The sequence below is a fragment of the Amblyomma mixtum genome, chromosome 9, assembly GCF_055824585.1.
Source record: "Amblyomma mixtum isolate Tamu chromosome 9, ASM5582458v1, whole genome shotgun sequence".
NCBI classification, from domain to species: Eukaryota; Metazoa; Arthropoda; class Arachnida; order Ixodida; family Ixodidae; genus Amblyomma; species Amblyomma mixtum.
The window spans coordinates 97,684,996-97,707,199 of record NC_143020.1 but is presented as its reverse complement, the minus strand read 5'-3'; the positions used below and the strand labels follow the sequence as shown (position 1 = coordinate 97,707,199).

The 22,204-nt window shown below is 50.4% G+C and overlaps 1 protein-coding gene across 1 annotated transcript; it reads right to left on the bottom strand.

Moving 5' to 3' along the window:
• Window positions 1-5,035: 5,035 nt before the first annotated feature.
• On the bottom strand, window positions 5,036-6,223 carry LOC149330268 (uncharacterized). Its single transcript, XM_089559792.1, has one exon. It carries the CDS (start codon window positions 6,221-6,223, stop codon window positions 5,036-5,038), a length of 1,188 nt encoding a protein of 395 aa, XP_089415918.1.
• Window positions 6,224-22,204: the final 15,981 nt, after the last annotated feature.

Genomic DNA, 22,204 nt, shown 5'->3' with positions numbered 1-22,204 from the left:
GCGACGACCTCTACAGACACGTGTGCGGCCGCTGGCTGCGCACGGTTTCTAAGCCGAGCAGCTTCATGGCCGACGTGGCTCGCAACTTCAGCGCTCACCGCGTCACCTTGTTGGGGTCCGATGAGAAGCGTTCCGGCACGCGCGCAGCTGTACTCAAGGCCGTCTCCAAGTACGTGTAGATCCTGAGACCTAATGTATATATTTGTTTACTTATGTATGAAGTATGCTATTGATCTGAACATACATGATCATCCTCAGCCTGACTACGCCCACTGCAAGGCAAAGGCCTCCCCCATGTCTCTCCATTAACCCTGTCCTTTGCCTGCTCCGGCCATCCCCTCCCCACAAACTTCTTTATCTCATCCGCCCACCTAACTTTCTCCCGCCCCCTGCTACGCTTGCCTTTTCTTGGAATCCACTCCGTCACCCTTAAGGACCAACAGTTATCTTGTTTTATCCATCTTATCCTATCCATCACATCTTATCCCCGCAAACTTTTTAATCTCATCCGCCCACCTTACTTTCTGTCACCTCCTGCTACGCTTGCCTTCTCTTGGAATCCACTCCGTTACCCTTTAGGACCAGCGGTTATCTTGCCTTCGCATTACACGCCCCTCCAAAACCCATTTCCTCCTCTTCATTCCGCCTAAGATGTCATTAATATTAGCTCGTTCCTTCACCCACTCTCCCCGCTTCCGGTCTCTTAACGTTACACCTATGATTTTTCTTTCATTAGCTTGCCGCGTTGTCCTTAACTTAAGGTGAACCCTTTTCGCTAGCCTCCACGTTTCAGCCCCATAGGTGAGAACCGGGAAGCATACTTTTCTCTTGAGGGATATAGAGAAACTGTCGTTTTTGATATTAGAGAACCTGCCATGTGCGCTCCACTCCCTTCTCATTCCTCTAATTATTTCCCTTTTATAATCTGGGTCAGCGGCTACTGCCTGCCCTAACATGACATATTCCCTTACCACTTCCAGCACCTCGCTAACAATTGGGAATTGCTATTACCTTGCGAGACTGTTGAACATTACTTTGGTTTTCTGCATGTTAATCTTTAGACCGACCGTTCTGCTCTGTCTGTCTAACTCATCGATCATGCTATGCGAGTCGTCTCCTTAGTGACTAAGCAAGGCAATGTCATCAGCGAATCGCAGATTACTTACGTGTTCTCCATTGCCTCCCATCCCCAACTGTTCCCAGTCCAGGCCTCGGAAAGCCTCCTGTAAACAGGCGGTGGATAGCATTGGCGAGATCATGTCTCCATGCTTGACAGCCTTCCTTATTTAATTTTATTGCTGACTTTATGGAAAACTGTGGTAGCTGTGCAGTCATTATAGATATTGCTACGGGGATGTTACGGCGGTAAGTCTGTGTTGGCGGCTGCTCTGAGATGGCCAGCACTCAGCTCAGACACCGAGGGCCCAGCTACCAACTGTCAACGTCGTCGTCGTTCAGCGCACCGCCACTTCTTCGTTCACGGTCCATCGGTAACACTACCCCCCTCGGCTGAAGGCAACGTCCCGGTGCGTGTTAGGCGTGCGATGTCGATGGTGGGTGATAGGGCTTGAGGCGAGCTACATGAACGACGTCGGACTTCAGTGGAGCGGACGTCGACTTTGGGTGCAGCGGCGTGATTTCATACGTGACGTCGGTCACTGCCCGTAATACACGATAAGGACCTGTGTAGCGCGGCAGAAGTTTTTCACATAACCCCACACGACGGGATGGGAGCCACAGCAAGACGAGAGATCCGGCAGGGTAGCGCACATCACGGTGCAGGCCATCGTAGCGGTGTTTTTGAGCCTCTTGGGAGGCGGAGAGCTTGTGACGAGCAACCTGGCGGGCGGCGTCTGCTCGGGCGATAGCGTCATGCGCATATGTAGTGACAGGGCCGGCTGTGGGCAGCAGAGTGTCGAAGGGCAGTAAGGGGTCTCGTCCAAAGAGAAGATAGAAGGGCGAGTAACCAGCGGTATCATGGCGCGAAGAGTTGTAGGCGAAGGTGACAAAAGGCAAGCTTATGTCCCAGTCCCGGTGGTCGTCGGATACGTACATGGCGAGCATGTCTGTAAGCGTGCGGTTGAGACGCTCCGTTAGGCCGTTCGTCTGAGGATGATAAGCAGTGGTGAACTTGTGACGAACGGAGCAAGAACGAAGGATTTCGTCAACAACTCGGGAGAGGAAGCAGCGGCCACGGTCGGTAAGGAGTTGACGGGGAGCGCCATGGTGTAATATGACGTCGTGCAGAAGGAAGTCAGCGACGTCAGTGGCGCAGCTGGTTGGAATGGCGCGAGTGATCACGTACCGCGTGGCATAATCGGTGGCGACGGCAATCCACTTGTTCCCCGAGGAGGACTCCGGGAAGGGCCCAAGTAAATCTAGCCCAACACGAGAAAACGGGTCGGTCGGGATGGGAATCGGCTGCAGGTGTCCAGACGGCAGGACAGCGGGCTTCTTTCGGCGCTGACAGACGTCGCAAGCGGCAACGTAGCGTTGGACGGAGCGGTACAGACCAGGCCAGAAGAAACGCCGGCGCACGCGATCGTACGTACGGGAGACACCAAGATGACCAGCCGTAGGTGCGTCATGCAGTTGTTTGAGGATAGTGGAACGTAGGTGTCGGGGAACAACGAGCAAGTGCTCAGCGCCATCAGGTCGCATGTTGCGGCGGTACAGCGTGTTTCCGTCGAGCAAAAACCGGGCCAGAGAAGTGTCGCGCCGGTCGGTGCTGACGCGGTCGATGAGAGAGGTGAGGGCGGGATCCAAGCGCTGTTCGTCGGCAATGTGGGAGAGGTCGGAGATGGAGAGGACACAGGCATCCGACTCACAGTCTGTAGAAGGAGGATCGACGGGATAGCGTGACAGGCAGTCTGCATCTTGATGAAGGCGACCGGACTTGTGAACCACGGAAAAGGTGTATTCTTGCAATCGCAATGCCCACCGGCCAAGGCGGCCAGTAGGGTCCTTGAGAGAGGAGAGCCAGCACAGGGCGTGGTGGTCGGTGATAACAGTGAATGGGCGGCCAAACAAGTATGTGCGGAATTTTCCAATGGCCCAAACAAGAGCCAGGCACTCGCGTTCTGTGATAGAGTAATTCTTCTCGGCGGAAGAAAGAAGACGGCTGGCGTACGCAATCACGCAGTGCTGGCCGCGTTGTCGCTGAGCAAGGATGGCGCCAATTCCGTGACCACTGGCATCAGTGCGAAGTTCAGTCGGGGCAGACGGGTTGAAATGGGCCAATACAGGAGGGTTAGTGAGGACGGCGATAAGGCTGGAGAATGCAGCAGCCTGCTCTGGGCCCCAGGAAAAAGGAACGCCTTTCTGCAACAGATTGGTGAGAGGGCGAGCGACGGCTGCGAAGTTCGGGACGAACCGGCGAAAGTAGGAACAGAGACCGATGAAGCTGCGGACATCGCTGGGCGAGCGGGGACAGGGAAAAGCACTGACGGCACGAACTTTATCAGGGTCAGGTTGTATGCCACTCGCATTCACCAAATGGCCGAGGACTTTGAGTTCGCGGCGGCCGAAAGTACATTTTTTTTAGTTGAGTTGAAGACCTGCGTGGCGGAAAAGTGCCAAGATGGACGAAAGGCGAAGCAGGTGGGTTTCAAAAGAGGGCGAGAAAACAATTACATCATCTAAGTAACAAAGACAGGTCGTCCACATGAAGCCCCGGAGTAACGAATCCATCATCCGTTCAAATGTGGCAGGGGCGTTACAAAGGCCGAAGGGCATGACCTTAAATTGGTAAAGGCCATCAGGGGTGACGAAAGCGGTTTTCTCGCGGTCGCTTTCGTCAACAGAGATTTGCCAATACCCGCTACGAAGGTCGATGGAAGAAAAGTAGCGGGCGCCATGTAAACAGTCCAGGGCATCATCTATGCGCGGAAGGGGATAGACGTCTTTCTTCGTGACCTTGTTGAGATGACGATAGTCGACGCAAAACCGCCAAGTTTGGTCTTTTTCACGAGCACGACAGGAGATGCCCAAGGGCTGTCTGAAGGCTCGATGATATCGTTGGCCAACATCTTGTCCACCTCCCGCTGGATGACCTGGCGCTCTGGTAGCGACACACGATAAGGCCTCCGGTGTATAGGTCTTGCATCGCCGGTGTCAATGCGGTGAGTCACTACCGATGTTTGACCCAGAGGAGCAGAAGCGAAGTCAAAAATGTCGGTGTAGGACACCAAAAGGTTGTGAAGATCCTGTGCATGCTCGGGGCTCAGGTCAGAAGCAATCATCGCAGAAATGGATTGCGGAACGTTGGACGGGATGTCGGGCGCTTGAGAGACAGTAGAAGGCGGTCCAGGTGAGAGAGCAGTGACGGTACAGTCGGTGAGAGAAGACAAAGTAGCAAGCGATATGCCTGCAGGAAGAACTTGTGGTGACAAGCTGAAGTTGAGGACAGGGAGGTAGGTGCTATTCTTGGTGACGCTCACGATGAGGTGCGGAAGAACAACATTGCGAGAGAGAACGACATCGGCGAGTGGGCAGGCAAGATAATCCCCATCAGGAACCGCAGGAAATGGTGACATAGGCAGATAAACGGCAGAGTCAGGGGGCAGGCGAGCGTACTCGGTGGAGCGAAGGCGGGGCGTGGAGCTTGAGGGTGTGTCGGCTGAGCTGAGAGGCAGGTCCAATCGTAGAAGGCCGCTGGAGCTGTCGATAAGGGCAGAGTGAGCGGTTAGAAAGTCTAGACCAAGGATCACATTGTGAGGGCAGTGTTCGAGGACGGTGAACAAAACTGGGATGTTATGACCGGCAAGAGTGACGCGGGCAGTGCACAAGCCAGTGACGGCAGCAGTGCTGCCATCGGCAACGCGAACGGTGGGCGAAGCGGCAGGGGTCTGAACTTTTTTGAGGCGACGGCAAAAGGATGAGCTAAGAACCGAGACTTGGGCACCAGTGTCAATGAGGGCAGAAACAGGAACACCGTCCACAAAAACGTCGAGCAGATTACAGGGCGAAGGCTGGGTCAGTAGAGGATTTTCAGGTCGGGGCACCAATGCAGCATCACCTCCGGGAGCTGCACTGGCTAGTTTCCCGCGAAGCGCCCTGCAGAGGACGGTGAGTAACTGCGGTGCGGAAGAGGTGAGCGGGAACGGTGGGCTGTCGGAGAGGGAGAGCGGCTGGTTCTGCGAGGAGGCGGTGTGGACTCGGCGCTGGGTGGGTCATTCCGAGGCGTGAAGCGACGGGGTCCATAGTCATAACGGCGGTCGACGTAGGGCAAAGGTCGGGGAGGTGCGGACCAACGGCTGCGGCAGTGGCGAGAGATGTGGCCTACGCGCGAGCACGTAAAGCAGATCGGCCGGTCGTCAGGAGTACGCCACTCATCGGGATTGCGATACCTTGTGTAACTTGGGACGAAGGTGTTGCGGGCCGTAGCAGTAGCGACCACGGGAGAGATGGGGCTCGCACTCCGTGGTTCGACGGGACGATGGCTGGAGGGCATGCCCAAGTTGGCGACCTCCTGGCGGACGACAGCTTGAATAAGGGATATTGTGGCCAGGGTGTTGTCCGACAAGGGCGCGTTGGTCGTAACAGGAGCCAGGGCCTCCAGTTCACGACGCACGATGCGAGTCACGTTGTCGGGATTTGAAGGCTGCCTCAGTGTCGGCAGATCCTCGCACGTGGAACTGGCAGCGGTGTTAGGCAGGCGATCAAAGCGGTGTGCAATGCGCCGGTGCTTGGCCTGCTCGAAGCGTCGACACACCTGCAGAACGGAGTCAACCGTAGAGCAGTCCCGGCATAGAAGAAGGTGGAAGGCATCGTCGGCAATGCCTTTAAGAATGTGGCCTACCTTATCGTCCTCGGTCATGTTGGGATCGACCTTGCGGCACAGTGCCAAGACGTCTTGAATGTATGTAATATATGATTCGGTGGCCGTTTGGGCGCGAGCTGAAAGTTCTTTTTTAGCAGCAAGCTGACGGCCAACTGGTTTCCCAAACAGGTCGCGCAGCTTCTGCTTGCAGGCATCCCACGTGGCAATCTCTTCTTCGTGGGTTTCGAACCACACGCGTGCGGTGCCGGCAAGATAAAATATCACATTGGCCAGCATCAGCGTGGCGTCCCACCTGTTGTGCTGGCTAACACGCTCATAGAGCGAGAGCCAGTCCTCGACATCCACGCCATCTGTACCGCAGAATGTGCCCGGGTCGCGAGGGTGGGCTACGACGACAGTTGGCGTGGCAGGCGCAGACGGAGGGGCCGGGTCGGTAGTCATCTCGCCCGTTCCAATATATCCCGTTCCAAAATATCTTCCAATATTTTGACATTATAATCTTCTACACCCTGATTCCGCAAAAGGGACGGTTAAAGTGAGTGGCTGCAAGCAATTGACCATTACGTTAACTTCTGCGTTATGTAAGCTCTCTTTCGTCCTAAATTAATTTGGCGCCTCTGAATATGCGTCTATAAATGTGCAATGATAGTGCAATACTCCATATATTCAATTTAAAAGTGAGCTAATCAATACCCTTCTGCTTGAATTGTCTTTATTCGGACATGACGTAGCAAGCGGTGAGTTGATTTGTAAAACTTTTCTATTCTCGCAGGTACTACCGGTCCTGTACAGAATACTTCAGCGGCAAGCGTGAAGTCACCGAAATAGTCACAAGCCTCTTCAGGGTGAGCCTTTTAAATCGTTTTACTTACGATGTTAAAAGCTTCTTAATTTGAACTTAATTTCATGTAAAATGTATGAGGAGCATACTCAACAATTCTGGACAAAAGCAATTTTCAACAGGAAAATGTTTATTAGCACAATTGTTTCATACATTTTAAGATTTCACTATAACAATCAATATATCCTCAGATATCCCATCGGCAGGTTTGAATTTTTTGCTATCTTGAAAAGCGTTCCTCATTGGCTTTCTATGGCAGTCTTATGTGTTCGAGCGATGGAAACAGCTTAAAAGAAAGATTTTATTATATGTCGGAAGAATTTACCATTACCTTCAATATTTTTATACCAGTAGATTACAGTTTTCATTATTAAAAATTTCTCTCCATGACTGTTGAACATGTTGTGGAAAGTCACAGCAACATTGTCTATTAGTGATCCTCTTTCATTGGCGAGGTTTTTTTTTTTTTTTGTTATATGTGACCTTGTGCCAGTTTACAAAGAGCGTGAACGGCAACGTCTGGGGACATGAGGCGAGGAGGAAAGTGGGAAGGGGCAGGCATTCCAGCGGAAAGGCGGTGAGCGCCGTCTGTAACCGCCGTATGCTTCGGCGTCATGAGATAAGGCTCATTCATGTCCAGTTAAGAACATTTTTCCTCGCCGATCATTCACTGACACTCACATTGATAAGGTATCATTATTCAATCACCATTACATGCACCCACATTTTTAGGGTCGTGTTCATGCTCTCATTCGTGGCTACTGTTATGAGGACATCACAAGTTTGTGAGGACGTCACAAGGTCACGTGACCTACTTGCAAGTGGGTCAACGGTTTTTCTCGACACGCCAACGACGGCGACGCCGGGTTTGCCGCTGAAGGGGACCTATCACGCTATCGCGTTGACGTGTAGGTTAGAGTGCCAAGCGCAACCTCGCAGTCCTGGTCACCCCCCTCCTCCTCTTTCCCCTCGCGGTGAAGCTGCAACCCCTTCAGCATTGCAAAAATACGGTGCGCATTTCTCAAGTGACATTACTGACAGCCGACTGCTGATGCTGATCATTGCAGTTTTTCCAACTGTGATTCCCAATTCAAGGCAGTTCTTTCTAGATGCCATCCACCTTTAAAAAAGGTCGCCGCTGTGGCTCGCTGATTATGGCAGTCGGCTTCTGGCCCGGAAGACCCGGATGCGATCCCGAGCGCGGTGGTCAAATTTCGATGGAGGCAAAATTCTAGAGGCCCGTGTACAGTGCGATGTCAGTGCACGTTAGAAAACCCCAGGTGGACGAAATTTCCGGAGCCCTTCACTACGACGTCTGTCATAGCCTGTGTCACTTTGAGACGTTAAACCACCATAAACCATAAACCGAACCATCTTTAAGAAAGAGTTCATTGTTACATTTGAGTGAAGTGCTCATTTGTCGAGTCATTCCAGTCATGTATATTTACCATACAGCTTACCACTATCAACAGCAGAATCAGCAGAACTAGCAGGTTGAAACTCTAGAAATAAAACACAATGACGTTGCACCCAATGAAGCCATTAATTAGTATAAAAGGCCGCACCTATCTTCGTAGCTTTATAAACCTGTACTCGCTTTCTAAGCTGCCGCTTTCCTCTTTTTTTTTCATCAGAACCTAAACATAACCCCAACTACGTGGTTCGAGTGGAAGGATGAGCACCGAGTGTTCAACGAACTTGTCCGGCTCTCGGTGGTCTACCAGCTGCACAGCCTTTTCCGTGTAGGCATTGAACAGAACCCAGGCAATGCCACGTGGACCATCTACCGTGGCAAGACATTCTTACATCGCATCTCGGACGGCAACCTCGTCGCAACCAGCCGGAAAGTCATTGATTACTTCCATAAAGTGCTCAAGGCCATCGGTGAGGCTCATGCCACGGGTTGGACCATGAACTCTATCGTGGCAATCGACAACAAGACGTTCATGGAAGAGTTGAGGAACGAGTCGGACGGCGCCGTCCAAGCGAAGCTATTTGGCGAGCTTGTCTGCCACAGCTTCCCTCCGAAGGTGTGGCTGGGGGCGCTCAACTCGATTCCAGGCGAGAAACCTCAGGCGAACGAAAAGACGACGGTGTACGCTCCTTCCTTCTCGAAAACTTGCCAGGACCTCGACACGGTGCTCAGGAACCCAAACTCCAAGATCCGCCCGCTCTACGCGCTCGCGCTGATTGCCGCCGAGGTCTTGCGGTTCGACTATCAACTCCTCGCCGAAGATATTCCGGACGATAGGACACTGGTAGCCATGTGCTACGAGGCGACGCGGTTCGCCTTCGAAGACATCTGGGTGCAGGTCATGAGCTCGTTTCTGTCGATGACCAAGGACTCCGAGGCGTCGATTAGCGATTACTTTCAGTACATTATACATGGCATATCGATGTACACAAAATGGATGGATGAAGGAGATCGTGCGACAGTGGAGAAGATGCTCAACTCTTTTAGATTGCTGAGTTTCAGCACGGGAGAGCTGAGCGATACACAGCTGCGCTGTAGTCGATACGACCAACAGACTGACGTCACGAGCGACAACTTCGTCCTCAACCGCGTCCGGGTCTACGACCGCGTCGTGGGACGTTGCTTCGGGGCGAAAAGCTCGTTTCCGGCGAGAACTTTGAAACAATTGCAGGTAAGTATGATTTTCATTAGTGGTTTTTGCGGAAAGGAAATGGCGCGGCGCAGTAACTGTCTCGCTTCTCGGTGGACCCCTCAACCGTGCCGTGAGGGAAGGGAGGAAAGTGGGAGTGAAAGATGAAAGGATTGGGAGGCTCCTGAATAATTTCGACCACCTGGTGATCTTTAACGTGTCTCGGAGTACATGGGTGCCTTTCACATTTCGCCTCCATCGAAACGGGGCCACCACGGCCGGGCTCGAACAAGAGTACTCCGACTCGGTAGCTGAGCGCTCTAACCCCTGAGCCACCGCAGCGGGAGTCTGCATCCGCGTTGAGGGTACAAGAGGTGAGGTAGATAGACCCAACTTCATTCGCATGACAACCCTTTTTGAGCCGTCTAAAGCGGGAAAGTTACGATTACCAGTAGGATATGGAAATTTAGATTCAGGTGTTCGGGTAGTCCTGCTAGATAGAGGCAGGGTTTGGAGGAAAGCTTAGAAAATGGGTCCGGAGAGAGTACGAACCTTCAATAATGATCTGACGTATAGCGCTTGTACTGACGTGCCTCCTGGCACTCGTCGATTTGTGCCCTACTCCTACATCTATTGCCAATAAGCTGTACTGCTCTCAACATCTCTCATTCAGTCTTCCTTCCTTCGAGGTGGGGATGAATCACTGACGTGCCTTGTGAGAAGCTTCCTTACCTTTTACCTTCGTCACGTATAAAATGTTAGCGGTAGCTACAAGGCGATGTCGATAACAAATTCAAAGATTTCATAGAAGCTCAAAAGGTCTCATGCGATGAACCACGCAAGCAGAATGCGTTTTTGGTACGATGAATTTTCATTATGCGCACCACAATGCATAAAAGTTGCACCAATTATTTCCGCTGTACATTGGGTGGCGTTAATGGTTCTCAAAAGATTTTTGGTGTTGTTACCCTTCTTATTATACACATTATACACTTAGTGCGCCGCGTTGGATCAGCCGATTACACGCGCTGTTTCACTTAATTCGTTGACGCACGCTCGCTTTCGGCGCCGCTTTTCATACATCCGAACCCTTCACTCGCTTTGGGCCATGGCTACCCCACAACTTAGCCTATACCGATGTAGATTTTGCCTTTCGGCTCTAGGGGGGGGTTCCGCTCGGCTCGCTGCATGCGCCGGGGGCTTCACTCGGCGGCCACGCAGAGACACACGCCACAATTTTTACTGAATGGCACACCCACTGCTGACTCAGTGAATGCGGATCGTGCAACTTCCCCAATGGTCTTTTGTCTTCATTCTCCTGTAATGCACATGCGCGAAGACTTTACTATCCCGTCTTCTCCCTCTCTGCCCACATGCTGAAAAGAAAAACCTTTTCGCTATGGTTAAAGGCCTACTGACATGTCTTAAGGGAAAACATTGAAGTTGGCTTGTATGTAGATCGCGGTTTGAACGAAGCCAAAGAAATGAAGGCACAGACAAGGAAGCAATGTCGCGGATGACACAGCTACAAGGCGATGTCGATAACAAATTCAAAGATTTCATAGAAGCTCAAAAGGTCTCATGCGATGAACCACGCAAGCAGAATGCGTTTTTGGTACGATGAATTTTCATTATGCGCACCACAATGCATAAAAGTTGCACCAATTATTTCCGCTGTACATTGGGTGGCGTAGCCCGAATTATAAGTCTTTTACTTGTTGAAACTTTCGTGTCTGCATGCAGGGCACGAGGCTTGTGGTGGACGCCGTCTCAAAGCTCGTCGTGATTCCGCACATGTTTGGCACTTCGCCCATTTATTACGAAAATCTGGAGGAGCAGTACATCAACTTCGCTCTGCCAGGATCGCTTCTGGCTCGCAAGATCTTCCGCGTCGTCTACAAGGGCACGGCGTGGAGGAAACGCACGCTAGAGAAGGTTCAGGGGGCCCGAAAATGCTACGCGGAGCAATCCTCGACGTTTCACAGTGCGCTGGATGAAGAGCAGTTCACCGAGGCCTTCAGCACTTGGCAGGTACTTATTGCTATGTCCGTCCTTCCCAAACAGCGCAGGTAATCGGCCCCAATATTTCGAATCGATGGTTTCCTTCTGGTCCTTTGTAGACTTTGCCAATACGCTTCCAATATTGGGCCGATTACTTGTCCTGCACCGAGCCATGTCAAGGGACGTATTTTCGAGCCATGGCAAGCACAGCCACAAGCCTCACGAATGGCAATGTTCGAACGCCTTGAAAGATTCAGTGCAATGAGAACTATGATTGAAGCGATGCCACACACCTTGAAAAGGAGTGGAAATTGGCATTTAGCGCTTAGTTTCTTGAACAGGTGGGTAAAGAATGAGGGTCAAGTGCAATATTCTCTGAGAAAAAGTTTAAAATTTGTACATTTTAAGATACTTTTATAGAAATATTGAACGTAACGGTCCATTCTTCTGTTATATAGCAAATTCTGTTTTAAAGTAAAATCAGTGTTCCCATTCATCGCCACGAAGAGCTATGACGGGACCGCTTCAGACGATAGCAGAAACGATAATAGAAAAACAAATACAAGACTACTGTCGGAAGATCTGCGGATATGTTGATTTTTGTACTGTAATCTTACATTATATAAATAACACAAAATAATAAAATAAATAAAAATTACGTTCATAAATGATTTCCCCCTCAAAAATGCTTTCGTCCAGAAATGTTGCGCACAGATAGTGTATCGGGAAAAAATCTAATAACCATATGCTAATGACACTGAGGATCGCCCCAAAGCACAATGTATACAAAGGTGGCTGTCATACTTAGCTGCAGAGCCGAACAGCTAACTTCGCCATGATCTATGCCATGACTTCTATGGCAGTGCTGGGCAGGCTATCGGGGAAGACAGTCACGCACATGGGGCAGATGCTTTTGTTCTAGTCATATTTGTAAAGGATTTCGTATGTGGCTGGTACCGAAAAGGGTTTGCAAAGGGTTTCAGGGAAGACTTCATGTAATTCTCAAAGATAGGTTTTTTGGGGTAAAAATATATGGCTTTTGTAGCGAGAGCTACACTACGCCAGCTCTTCGAGCCTTCAGCGTGGCACCCCTTGAGCTCCGTGGCGGCGCCGTGTCTTTGAGCCGGTTGGTCACGTGGTGCGGAGCAGCTGCTGCAGCCGGCGGCGCGGCGCGCCGGTGAAACCGAGCTGCAACAGCTGTGCGCATGCGCCGTGTCGAGTGAAAAGGGGGGGGGGGGGGAGTAAAGAGGGGGAGAGGTGTCGCAGCTGTATAAGCAGGCGGCTCGGTGGAGCTCTCGCGTCACTCACAGCCAATTTTTTCAGCATAGTATTACCAGTGTTGGCGGACACCAGAAAACCGGTGAATCGTTTTAAGTAGTACGCTGGTTAACTAATTTTAAATTAACATTTAGCTATTAGATCTAGGCGCCTAGTTACAAATAGAGGTTTGTAGCCGGTGGTTAGTAATAGCCATATTAGTTTTTAGAACTTAGAAAACACGATTACCTTTGGCACTATGGCTCGACAAAATTTGTCTTTTTTGACTAGTTACTTGCACTAGAAAGGTTGCCTGTCCTGCATGCTTTTCGAAAGCGCATGTATTATGACACGATATAACCAAATTTTGTAGAGGCACAGAGCTTACTCACTGCGGCTGAACACTTCGCTCTTGGCTGAATGGCCTGAAGAGGTCTCCGTTCTTTTTCTTGTACAGGCAGTCAGAGCAGCCTTCAGCGCCAAGTTGACCTACGACCATCAGAGCATCGGCTACGAGGAGTCTCGTGTAGCGGCCACCAACGCGATATTCTTCAAGCGAGCCTGCCTCTCCCTCTGCGCTTCGACGCTAGGGCCCCGAGACCCCAACGCGTTGAGCGGTCGTGCGGCCCAAGCCGCCTGCCTGTTCGCGGTGGGAACAATACCCCAGTTCCACTCAGCCTTCCGATGCGAGGCGACAGATACGATGCATAGCCTCCTCAAGTGCACCCCTACCTGATTAGGACGCCATCTGTTGGAAACGCGGTAAACAATAATGGTTTACCCGTGGCCTCCGCGATGGGCTCCGGCGGCTTACTGTTTTCTGCTCTATCGTGGAGGTCACGATTTACTGATAGCCCGCACTGGGAAAGTAATTAACGTTCGTTTCGCCCGATATGTGTATATAAGAGATAAATAAGCTTTATTTACTTAGTTGCTTAAATTTATATGATACCTAGACATCCACAAGGGAGTTATTGTTACGGGAGGTGAGTGAACAGAACAAGCAATACTTTACAATGTACTTTATTTAAAACACATAACGTAAAAGAATAGATTGAAAACAGCTGAAAAAGTATCATTGATGTATGCAAGAGCACCAATTGTTTAAGCACTTTCGATTTTTTGTATCTTCTACGGCTGCGTCCCAGTTCCGGACTGGAAACTGTGTTGAAAACCTTTTTTCCGTGGTCGCTGTCCGTGTTTTAAAACGGACGACTTTTCACTCTACATTACCACGATGTGATTCTTTTACCCATTCTTGTAAATACGATTTTGGTTACTGCAAACAACACACTAACTAGAGTTCTGCCTGCATATGTCCTTGCTCATAACGAACTTGGTGGACTCAGGACGTGCAGGATGTCTTTACTGCGTGATCTCGCAGCGCGTTCATATGCCCAAACACGATTTGTTCGTCACTAATATCACCTTCAGTGTCACTAATATCACTTTCAGGATTTCAGTGTCTGCAGGTGCTAGCAGCATACCTGAATGAACTCAGTGATAAGTAGTAGTCATCATCATCATCAGCCTGACTACGCCCACTCCAGGGCAAAGGCCTCTCTCATATTTATTTATTTATTTATTAGTACCTCAAAGGCCCACTAGGGGCATTACATGAGGGATGGGCATACATATCACTGAAAAAAATCAGTGATGAATGATTTGAAGTATTCCAGGCCAGGATGGATGAAAGCTTCAGCGGGGAGGTCGTTGCAATCTCTTGCGGTCTGGGCGAAGAATGATTTTAGGTGCGCAGAAGTGGATGCTCGAGGTGTATGAACAGCTTTCGGATGACTGATGCGAAGTGAAAGGCGGTATGCAGGGGTAATAACGGATTGGCTGAAATGCGAATGATAAAACTTGTGGAAAAGGCAGAGTCTGGTTATTTTTCGACGGGATTCAAGGCTGGGGAGGTTAGCTTTTGTTTTCAATGCTGTTACGCTCGTATGATATGAGTAATCAGAATATACGAATCTTATCGCACGGCTGTGGACGTACTCAAGGGGGTTGGCTAGGTTAATTTGTTGGGGGTCCCAGATTGAGCATGAATATTCAAGTTTAGGACGGACAAGAGTTAAATAGGCGGACAGTTTTGCGGAAGCAGGCGCCAAACGCAAGTTACGCTTTAGATAGCCAAGAACACGGTTAGTTTCGTTGGTTATGTTCATTATGTTGGTGGTCCAAGAGAAATCCTGTGTTAGGCTAATACCTAAATATTTATATGAAGATTCGTGTGACATGATGGAACCGCGAAGAGTGTAATTGGGAGTAAGATACGATTTACGACGATGAAATAATACTAGCGTTGTTTTATTAACGTTTAAAGACATTAGCCAGTTTGCGCACCACTCTTCCACAAGTTTTATGTCGCACTGCAGATGGTGTCTCCGTTACAAGTGATGCTCCGGTAGATGACGCAGTCGTCGGCCAACAAACGAACGGTGGAAGATAAGATTACTTGGGAGGGCGTTGATGTAAATTAAAAATAGTAGAGGTCCTAAAACCATGCCTTGATGTACGCCAGAGGTAACAGGGGAGATGGAAGATGCATGATTGTTAGGCCTACAAACTGTTGGCGGTTAGTGGAAAAATTCCGGAGCCAATCGTATACTAGTGGGTGGAGGTTTAGGCGCCAAAGTTTAAATAAGAGGCGTTGATGGGAAACTTTGTCGAAAGCTTTTTCAAAGTCTATAAGACAGCATCCACGGGTGTGTTCGTATCCATACTAGAACTGATGTCATGAGTAAAGAGGGCCAGTTGGGTAGAGCAGGATAGGTTTTTCAGGAATCCGTGTTGAGAAGGGTCAAAAAAGCTGACAGACTGCAAGAAGGTCATGATGCGTGACTAAATTACGTGCTCCATTAATTTAGAGGGAACGCTAGTGAGGGAGATGGGACGGTAGTTCTTACTAGACGATGGGGGGCCTTTTTTGTGTACTGGGATGATTTTCCCCACTTTCCAGTCGTGGGGTACAATACCGGACTCGAGTGATTGCTGGAATATACGACAAAGAAGAACAGCTACAACGTTTTTAGTATTCTTGAGAACTTTTGTGTTCATTTCATCTATACCAGCAGATGAGGTTAGTTTCATGGAATCGATCAACGCGATTATTCCGTTAGGGTCGAAACGTATGTCAGGCATAGGAGGGTAATCAAAATAAGGATAGTCAGGCATGTCGCCTACAGGATCGTGGGTAAAATTGGATGAAAAGGTATAATTTAATGCTTCAGCCGTGTCACTGTGTGGAATAGGTGAACCGTGTTCGTCGCAAAGCGATATTGGCGGGGTTGCTTTTGGGTTTATAGCCTTCCAAAATTGCCTGGGGTTGTTGTGAAGCATATCAGGTAATGTGGATGCGAAGAATGTCTTTTTGGCTTGTGCTGCGTGAGAAAGTAAGTTCTTTTCGGCAGTATGATACTTTTCCCATGCACGGGCGTCATTGAAATGATTTGCAGAACGATGTCTGTCCAGTTAACCCTTTCAGTAGTGTTTTATCATATCAGTCATATCAGCAGCACTGACCTTATTGTGCATTGGTTCAATCAAAGAATTAATACGAAAGGCTAAAAAAGCATCAACAGCTACACATGGGTAACAAAAAAAGACAAAATCGCACAGCTCGCAAAGAATTGGCACGCTGCACACACTGTCATAGGCTTTGACAAAAAATTGTTTCGATTTTCCGGACGCTTTGGTGACAACAATAGACTGGCAAGCAAATTTATGGAGGAGGATTCGAAGCTTGAAGGTTATTGATTGAAGGGAATAGCTTTTCGTGGGAGTTGGTAAGTACCGCACATCCGGATGACGTGTGTCATATGTGGTGTCTTTTGTTTGGAGATATTTACAGAAACGGAGTTATTTCTTACTGTGTTGCAATGCCAGTCGGTGGTTTCAACATTCCCAAACAGAAATGACTGCCAGATTTTTAGAGTTCTTTTGTGTGATAATCATACGATACGTTGACTGTTATTGTTACTGCTTTCTTTAGTTTTGCCCCACCGCGGTGGCTCAGTGGTTACGGTGCTCGGCTGCTGACCCGAAAGACGCGGGTTCGATCCCGGCCGCGGCGGCTGAATTTCGATGAAGGCGAAATTCCAGAGGCCCGTGTGCTGTTCGATGTCAGTGCCTGTTAAAGAACCCCAGGTGGTCGAAATTTCCGGAGCCCTTCACTACGGCGTCCCTCATAGCCTAAGTTGCTTCGGTACGTTAAACCCCAATAAAGCAAAGCAAAGCTTTCTTTAGTTTTTGTAGCTGTACCCCATGCCAACTGGGCATATGTGAGATGAGGAGGAAAAGCAATACCTGCTCAAGAACTCGGCGTCGTTGTATATCTCCATAGGGTTTTGCCGATCCCTGAGCACTGACCGCGGCGCGCGCGCGTACCTGTACGCTCTGTCCTCGACGATTTCGTCCGCGCGAGCACAGAAGCTGACGAAGTCAGAAAAACTGCCATAGGACTCGGCCATTTTGAAATACTGAAAGAGCCACTTAAGCCAGCCGAGAATTTAGCTTAAGTTCTGGGGTCGATAAGTGCGTCTTTCACTTTGACTTAAGTGCAAGTGCAGTTCACGAAACGTGTTAAGGGCCGGAGAGCCACTTAAAGGGCAACTCCGGCGATTTTTCGATGTGCAGCGATTGAAATGAAATTTTAAGTCTGTATTCTTTATGATAGTCTGATGCCTCATGTAAAATTTCGCACCTGAAACCGGCGTAGTTTTTCCGCAAGCGAATTTTGAAGACAAGCGCTCCTCGACGCGAGCGGCACCCACTGATCGAGCAACTTCTACAGGCCACCCTGTTCTGTGACGTCACTGGCGGGGCGGCGTGTCAAGCTGGTTGGGCGCGCGCCGGCGCTGGCAGTGCAGGGGAAAACTGAAAATTAGTTTTGAGGAAAGTAAATGACGCAGCAATGGACACCCGAACCGCGACATAAGGGAGGAGTTAAAGAAAGGAAGAAAGAGGTCCGTAGTGGAGCTCTCCGGAATTATTTCGACCACCTGTGCAATTTCGCGCCATCTCAACGTGCTTGATGTGATGTGTACGCCAGAGAGATGGGTCACGGCAACTTCTGTTGTGCTGTGGGGTGCACAAATTCTTGATCTGTGACAACGGGCGTGATCTAGCGTAGGTTTCCTAGCGACAAGAACCTTCGCGATAAGTTGGTGAGAGCTGTCCTCCGTGTAAACTGGTCTCCGAGGAAGCATACCCGCTTGTGCTCGCGCCAAATTGCTATGAAGACAGCGTGTACTTCAAAAAGAGCTTTGGACTCGCTAAGGCTTCGTTCAACTGGCGCTTGAAGGCATATTCTGTGCCAACGTTATTCTAGTACAACCGTCTATCGCAGCGGCCAGCTGAACGAAGCGCGGCCGTCAAGAAGCGGTATGTTGGATTGTAGAACTGTAGGTGGCGTGAACTCACTTCGAAAAGCTCGCCGTCGAGATAAAGCTTCGCAGAGAGGACTGTTGGTGATGCATGCCCCTGTAAGGACGTTGTGCACCGCGGCAACGTTCCGGCAGCAGATTCTTTCATCAGGCTGGGTCGGCCGGCACTGGCCACACGAACAGCTGTCGGCGGGTGCATCTCATTAACTTTCGTTCTGACGACTCTGTCACAAATGCATGCACGAGAAATGACTCAAGTAGTCACTTCTCCGAGTTCAGACCGTCTCCGTGCTGCAGGTGACGCGGCCTGTGGTGTGATTCGGCTGGCTCGCTCGGCGGTGGATCATACCTAAAAGGCGACTCGTCCAGTCCAAAATCGTCGAATGAGTCGTCTTATAAAGACTCGCTGGTCTCGGAAAAGCTGTCCCCCGCGCTTTCAGTCATGTCGACAGCGCAGCTCAGGGTACTTGTGATATCTTCGGGGGCTTCACAGCGCGGCGAACCCGCTCGTGACGTCACAGTCAATACCGCACGAAGGCCCCTCCCCGGTTTCGGTTTTGCGGTTTCGGTTTCGAGTTTTGCGTTTTTGCTGTTTAAAAATTATTTTACGGTTGCTTTTGAAAACCTTGTATCGTACACATTACAGGAGGTTCGTAGGAACACAAAACAGCCATTAACTTAAAATGGCTGAAAAATCGCCGGAGTTGCCCTTTAAGTCGTAACTTCAGTTTAAGTTTCGTTCTTCAATACGGCGGTTAGACGCGAAGCTTAGCACCTTAACCACACATAGTGAGACAAGGAGCAACACCGCGCTTAAGGCTTCCGCCTTACCACACATTACTTTTACAAAGTGCCCCGCTGAATTTTTGCGCCGTTCTCTTCCTCAAAACTAAGCGTCTCACTCCTCCCGCAAAAGGCGCCCGTGTGCTGTGCAATGTCAGTGCATGTGAAAGATGCCCAGGTGGTTGAAATTATTCGGGAGCCTTCCATTGCGGCACCTCCTTCTTCCTTTCTTCTTTCACTCCCACCTTTATCCCTTACCTTACGGCGCGGTTCAGGTGTCCGCTGAGATATGGCAGGAACTGCGTCATTTCCTTTCCTCAAAAAATAACTGCGGTTCAGACCGCCTGAACATAGTAAGACGACGAAAGCTCTGTTAAGCGTGGTTAGACATGGTTTAGCTTTGATTAAATTTTATTGCATAACAATGGTTTGACTCGGACGGCGACGATACAAAGTCGAAGCACTAATTCCGGCACGTAGCTCATCCATGTCTTTCTGTGAAGGTTGTTTTCGCGACTGAAAAAAGGATGAACGGCTCGTCACGCGATTTCCGGCAGTTGCGAGAGTGCGGTCGGCTCCGCATACGCAGCTGTGGCGAGGCGCAGCGAGTCACGTGATTCGATAGTTGCTAGGCGAGCGAGCGCCGCCGGTTTAACGCGCGCTGCATTGGCGAGGCATGACAGGTCACGTGGCATGACGTTAGAGGCAAGCCTAAACATTAGGGCTGAGGAGAAGAAGAAACGACTCGCTCATTCGACGGTGCATAAAGAGGGCCCTGGGCTTACCGATTAGCACCTCCACAGAGAAGCTGCTCTCTATGGGAGTGCACAATACCTGGGACGAAATAGCGGAGGCTGTCAGAATTTCACAGCTCGAAAGATTAAGCCGAACAACCGCAGGCAGAACCATCCTTAAAATGGTAGGCCTGCAAACAGGTAGGGGACTACGAGTCAAATCGGGCATTCCGCAGGACTGCCGAGAAAATCTAATCATTCCCCCCCTCCCTCGTAGCATGCATCCCATATTCAACACTGGAAGGAGGGAGAAGAGAGCAGAAGCACTAATCAGACGCTTCGATCCGATGGACAGCAAGTCCGTTGCGTACTTGGACGCAGCAAGTGGCAAGTCGAGTGCGGCGGTCGCCTAAGTGGTCGACGGCCGCGGTGCCCCCGTATCGGCAGCCACCATTAGAAACCGCAACGCGGAAACAGCTGAAGAAGTTGCGATAGCGCTCGCTTCCGTTGGAACGGACGCCAATTTTATAATTAGCGATAGCAAAACGTCCATCTATAATTTTGGAAAGGGTAGGATCTCGCCGGAAGCGGCAAGGATTCTGGCCAGTAGACAGCTGAACAGAAAAGTTAGCCTAATTTGGACTCCCGCACACGCGTCCATTCCTGGCAACGACGCCGCCCATGAGTTAGCCCGATCTCTCTACTTCCGGGTAGCTGTGAAGCCGCCCGACTGCCGGAACATGGAAGAGCGTCAGCAAAATTATACGGAAATTGTTGAAAACTATAGGTTACAGAGGAAACGTGCCACCACCGGATAAAATTCTAAACAATAGGGAGGCAATCGCATGGCGACGCCTCCAATCTGGGAACTTCGTAAACCCGGTATGGGCCTATCATGTGCATAGAGATAAAGAAAACGATAAGTGCAAGCACTGTGGGGCGAGAGGGACCCTCGACCACATAATCTGGGAATGCGCTAGCTCCCCAGGGGCTAACGAAAACATAAATTGTACAGAAACCTGGTAAGCCCTGCTGCGGAGCGAGGCCCCTGCTTCACAGCAACAAGCCATCCGCCTGGCGGAAGAAGCCGCGAGGAATCATCACCTCTTCGCATGCTTCTAATCGCGGAGGTCCCGGCCCCCGTCTTCAAGGCCTGCGTGCCGGGGACGGGGAGTAGGGGGCTTCCTTATCTGGCGGAAAATAAAGTTATCATCATCATCATCCGCTCTTCCTGGTTTGAAGGTCAAATTTCATAGCCACATGACCTTCAGCTTTGTGCGGGAGGAATAGAGCTATCGCTCTAAGACGTATTTTTTAATTTTTGCTCACTCCGCCATTCACTTAGTAGTCCAGCGCCCTAACCGCTAGGCCACCGCGCCGGGCAGAGACCGAAGGTATGTTACCGAGTAGCATCATTTACAGGCGCCTTCCAGAACGGCTGCGGCTCTCCAAAGCCTCGGAGCTTTTATGTAGGAACCACAGCCTGCGCGAGCTGTTGCTTGAACAAGTTTTAAAAAAATGGCTGAGGCTTAGCTAAGGTTAAGCCTAGTCAGATGCGAAGCATATTGATGGCTAGGCTTGGTAAAGTTCCTCGCTTTGTTCTTCAGTTGTTGTAGAACGTTGTCGCCGAGCCGCATATTGAGCACGCCGCTTAGCCAGACGTTCATCCCGCTCTTCATCGGTCTCTGTGGCACGCTGAAGCTTTCGCTTCTCGTTCAAATCAGCCCTGCTTCTAGGCGGCATCCCAACACCTGGCCGCCTCGTAAGTGCCCGGAGAGTTGTTGTTGTTGTTGTGACTGAGAGAAGGATGAAGAGGAAATTGCACGGGCCTGCTACTGGCTCGTGCCAAGCCACCACCGCTGCCACGTGCAGATAGAGGAGAGTTAAAAGATCAGAGGAAAAAGAAAAAGGAAAGAAAACTGAACCTTTTCGTTTGTATATCCAGGCTTAACCACAGCTAAGCCACTGCAAATTTTGTCCCTATTTCATCTTTCTCTTCCACCTTTCTGTCTACACCCCCTCCACCAACACTCCCACGACGCTTTTCGGCGTCTTTATTTTTGTCTGTCCTCCGCGCCATGCCAGCTCAACAGTGACTGCGGTTAAGGTGTGAGCGAGATATGCAACGAATTACTGCGAGGGAGAGAGAGAGAAACAACTTTATTGCCATAGATCGGCGGGATTTAGGGCAGGTGGGCTTGGTGTGGCCCCCAGGTGGGGGCGACTTCCTGGGCCCACGAAATGAGTGCCAGTTGGATGCTCTTGTCTGGCCTTCTGAGGAGTTGGTTCCATCCTTCTTCGGAGGGAGCTGGCAGTAAGGTTCGAGGGGGCGGATTTCCCGCGCAACCCCAGAGGATGTGTGCCTGGGTGGCGATTTCTCCCTGGTAACAATTTTGGCAGACGGGGTCGTATTCCCCGTCTGTGATGAGAGAAAGTCTAGAATGGCTAAGGATGGAGTGCGTCTGCAACCTGCGGAGCAAGCTGGCTTGCGCTCGATTCAAGTCGGGGTGTGGAGGCGGGAACTGGCGTCTCATCTCTCTGTAGAGGTTGGTAATTTCGGCAAAGGTCTGGGGTGCCTCGGCAAGAGCGTCTGGGTCCGTGGGGCCGGCCGCCCGGTTGGTTAGTCCTCGGGCTAGTCGGTCGACCCCTTCGTTTCCAGAGTTTCCCGCGTGGGCGGGTACCCAGACCAGGTTGATCTTATGGTCGGGAGTGCAGCCGCCAAGGATGCGTGCAGCGGGGTGACAGATAAAACGATAAAACCTGCCGAGTAATTTTGTATCGCTCTTTTGGAGTCGCTTAGGACTGTGCGCGTA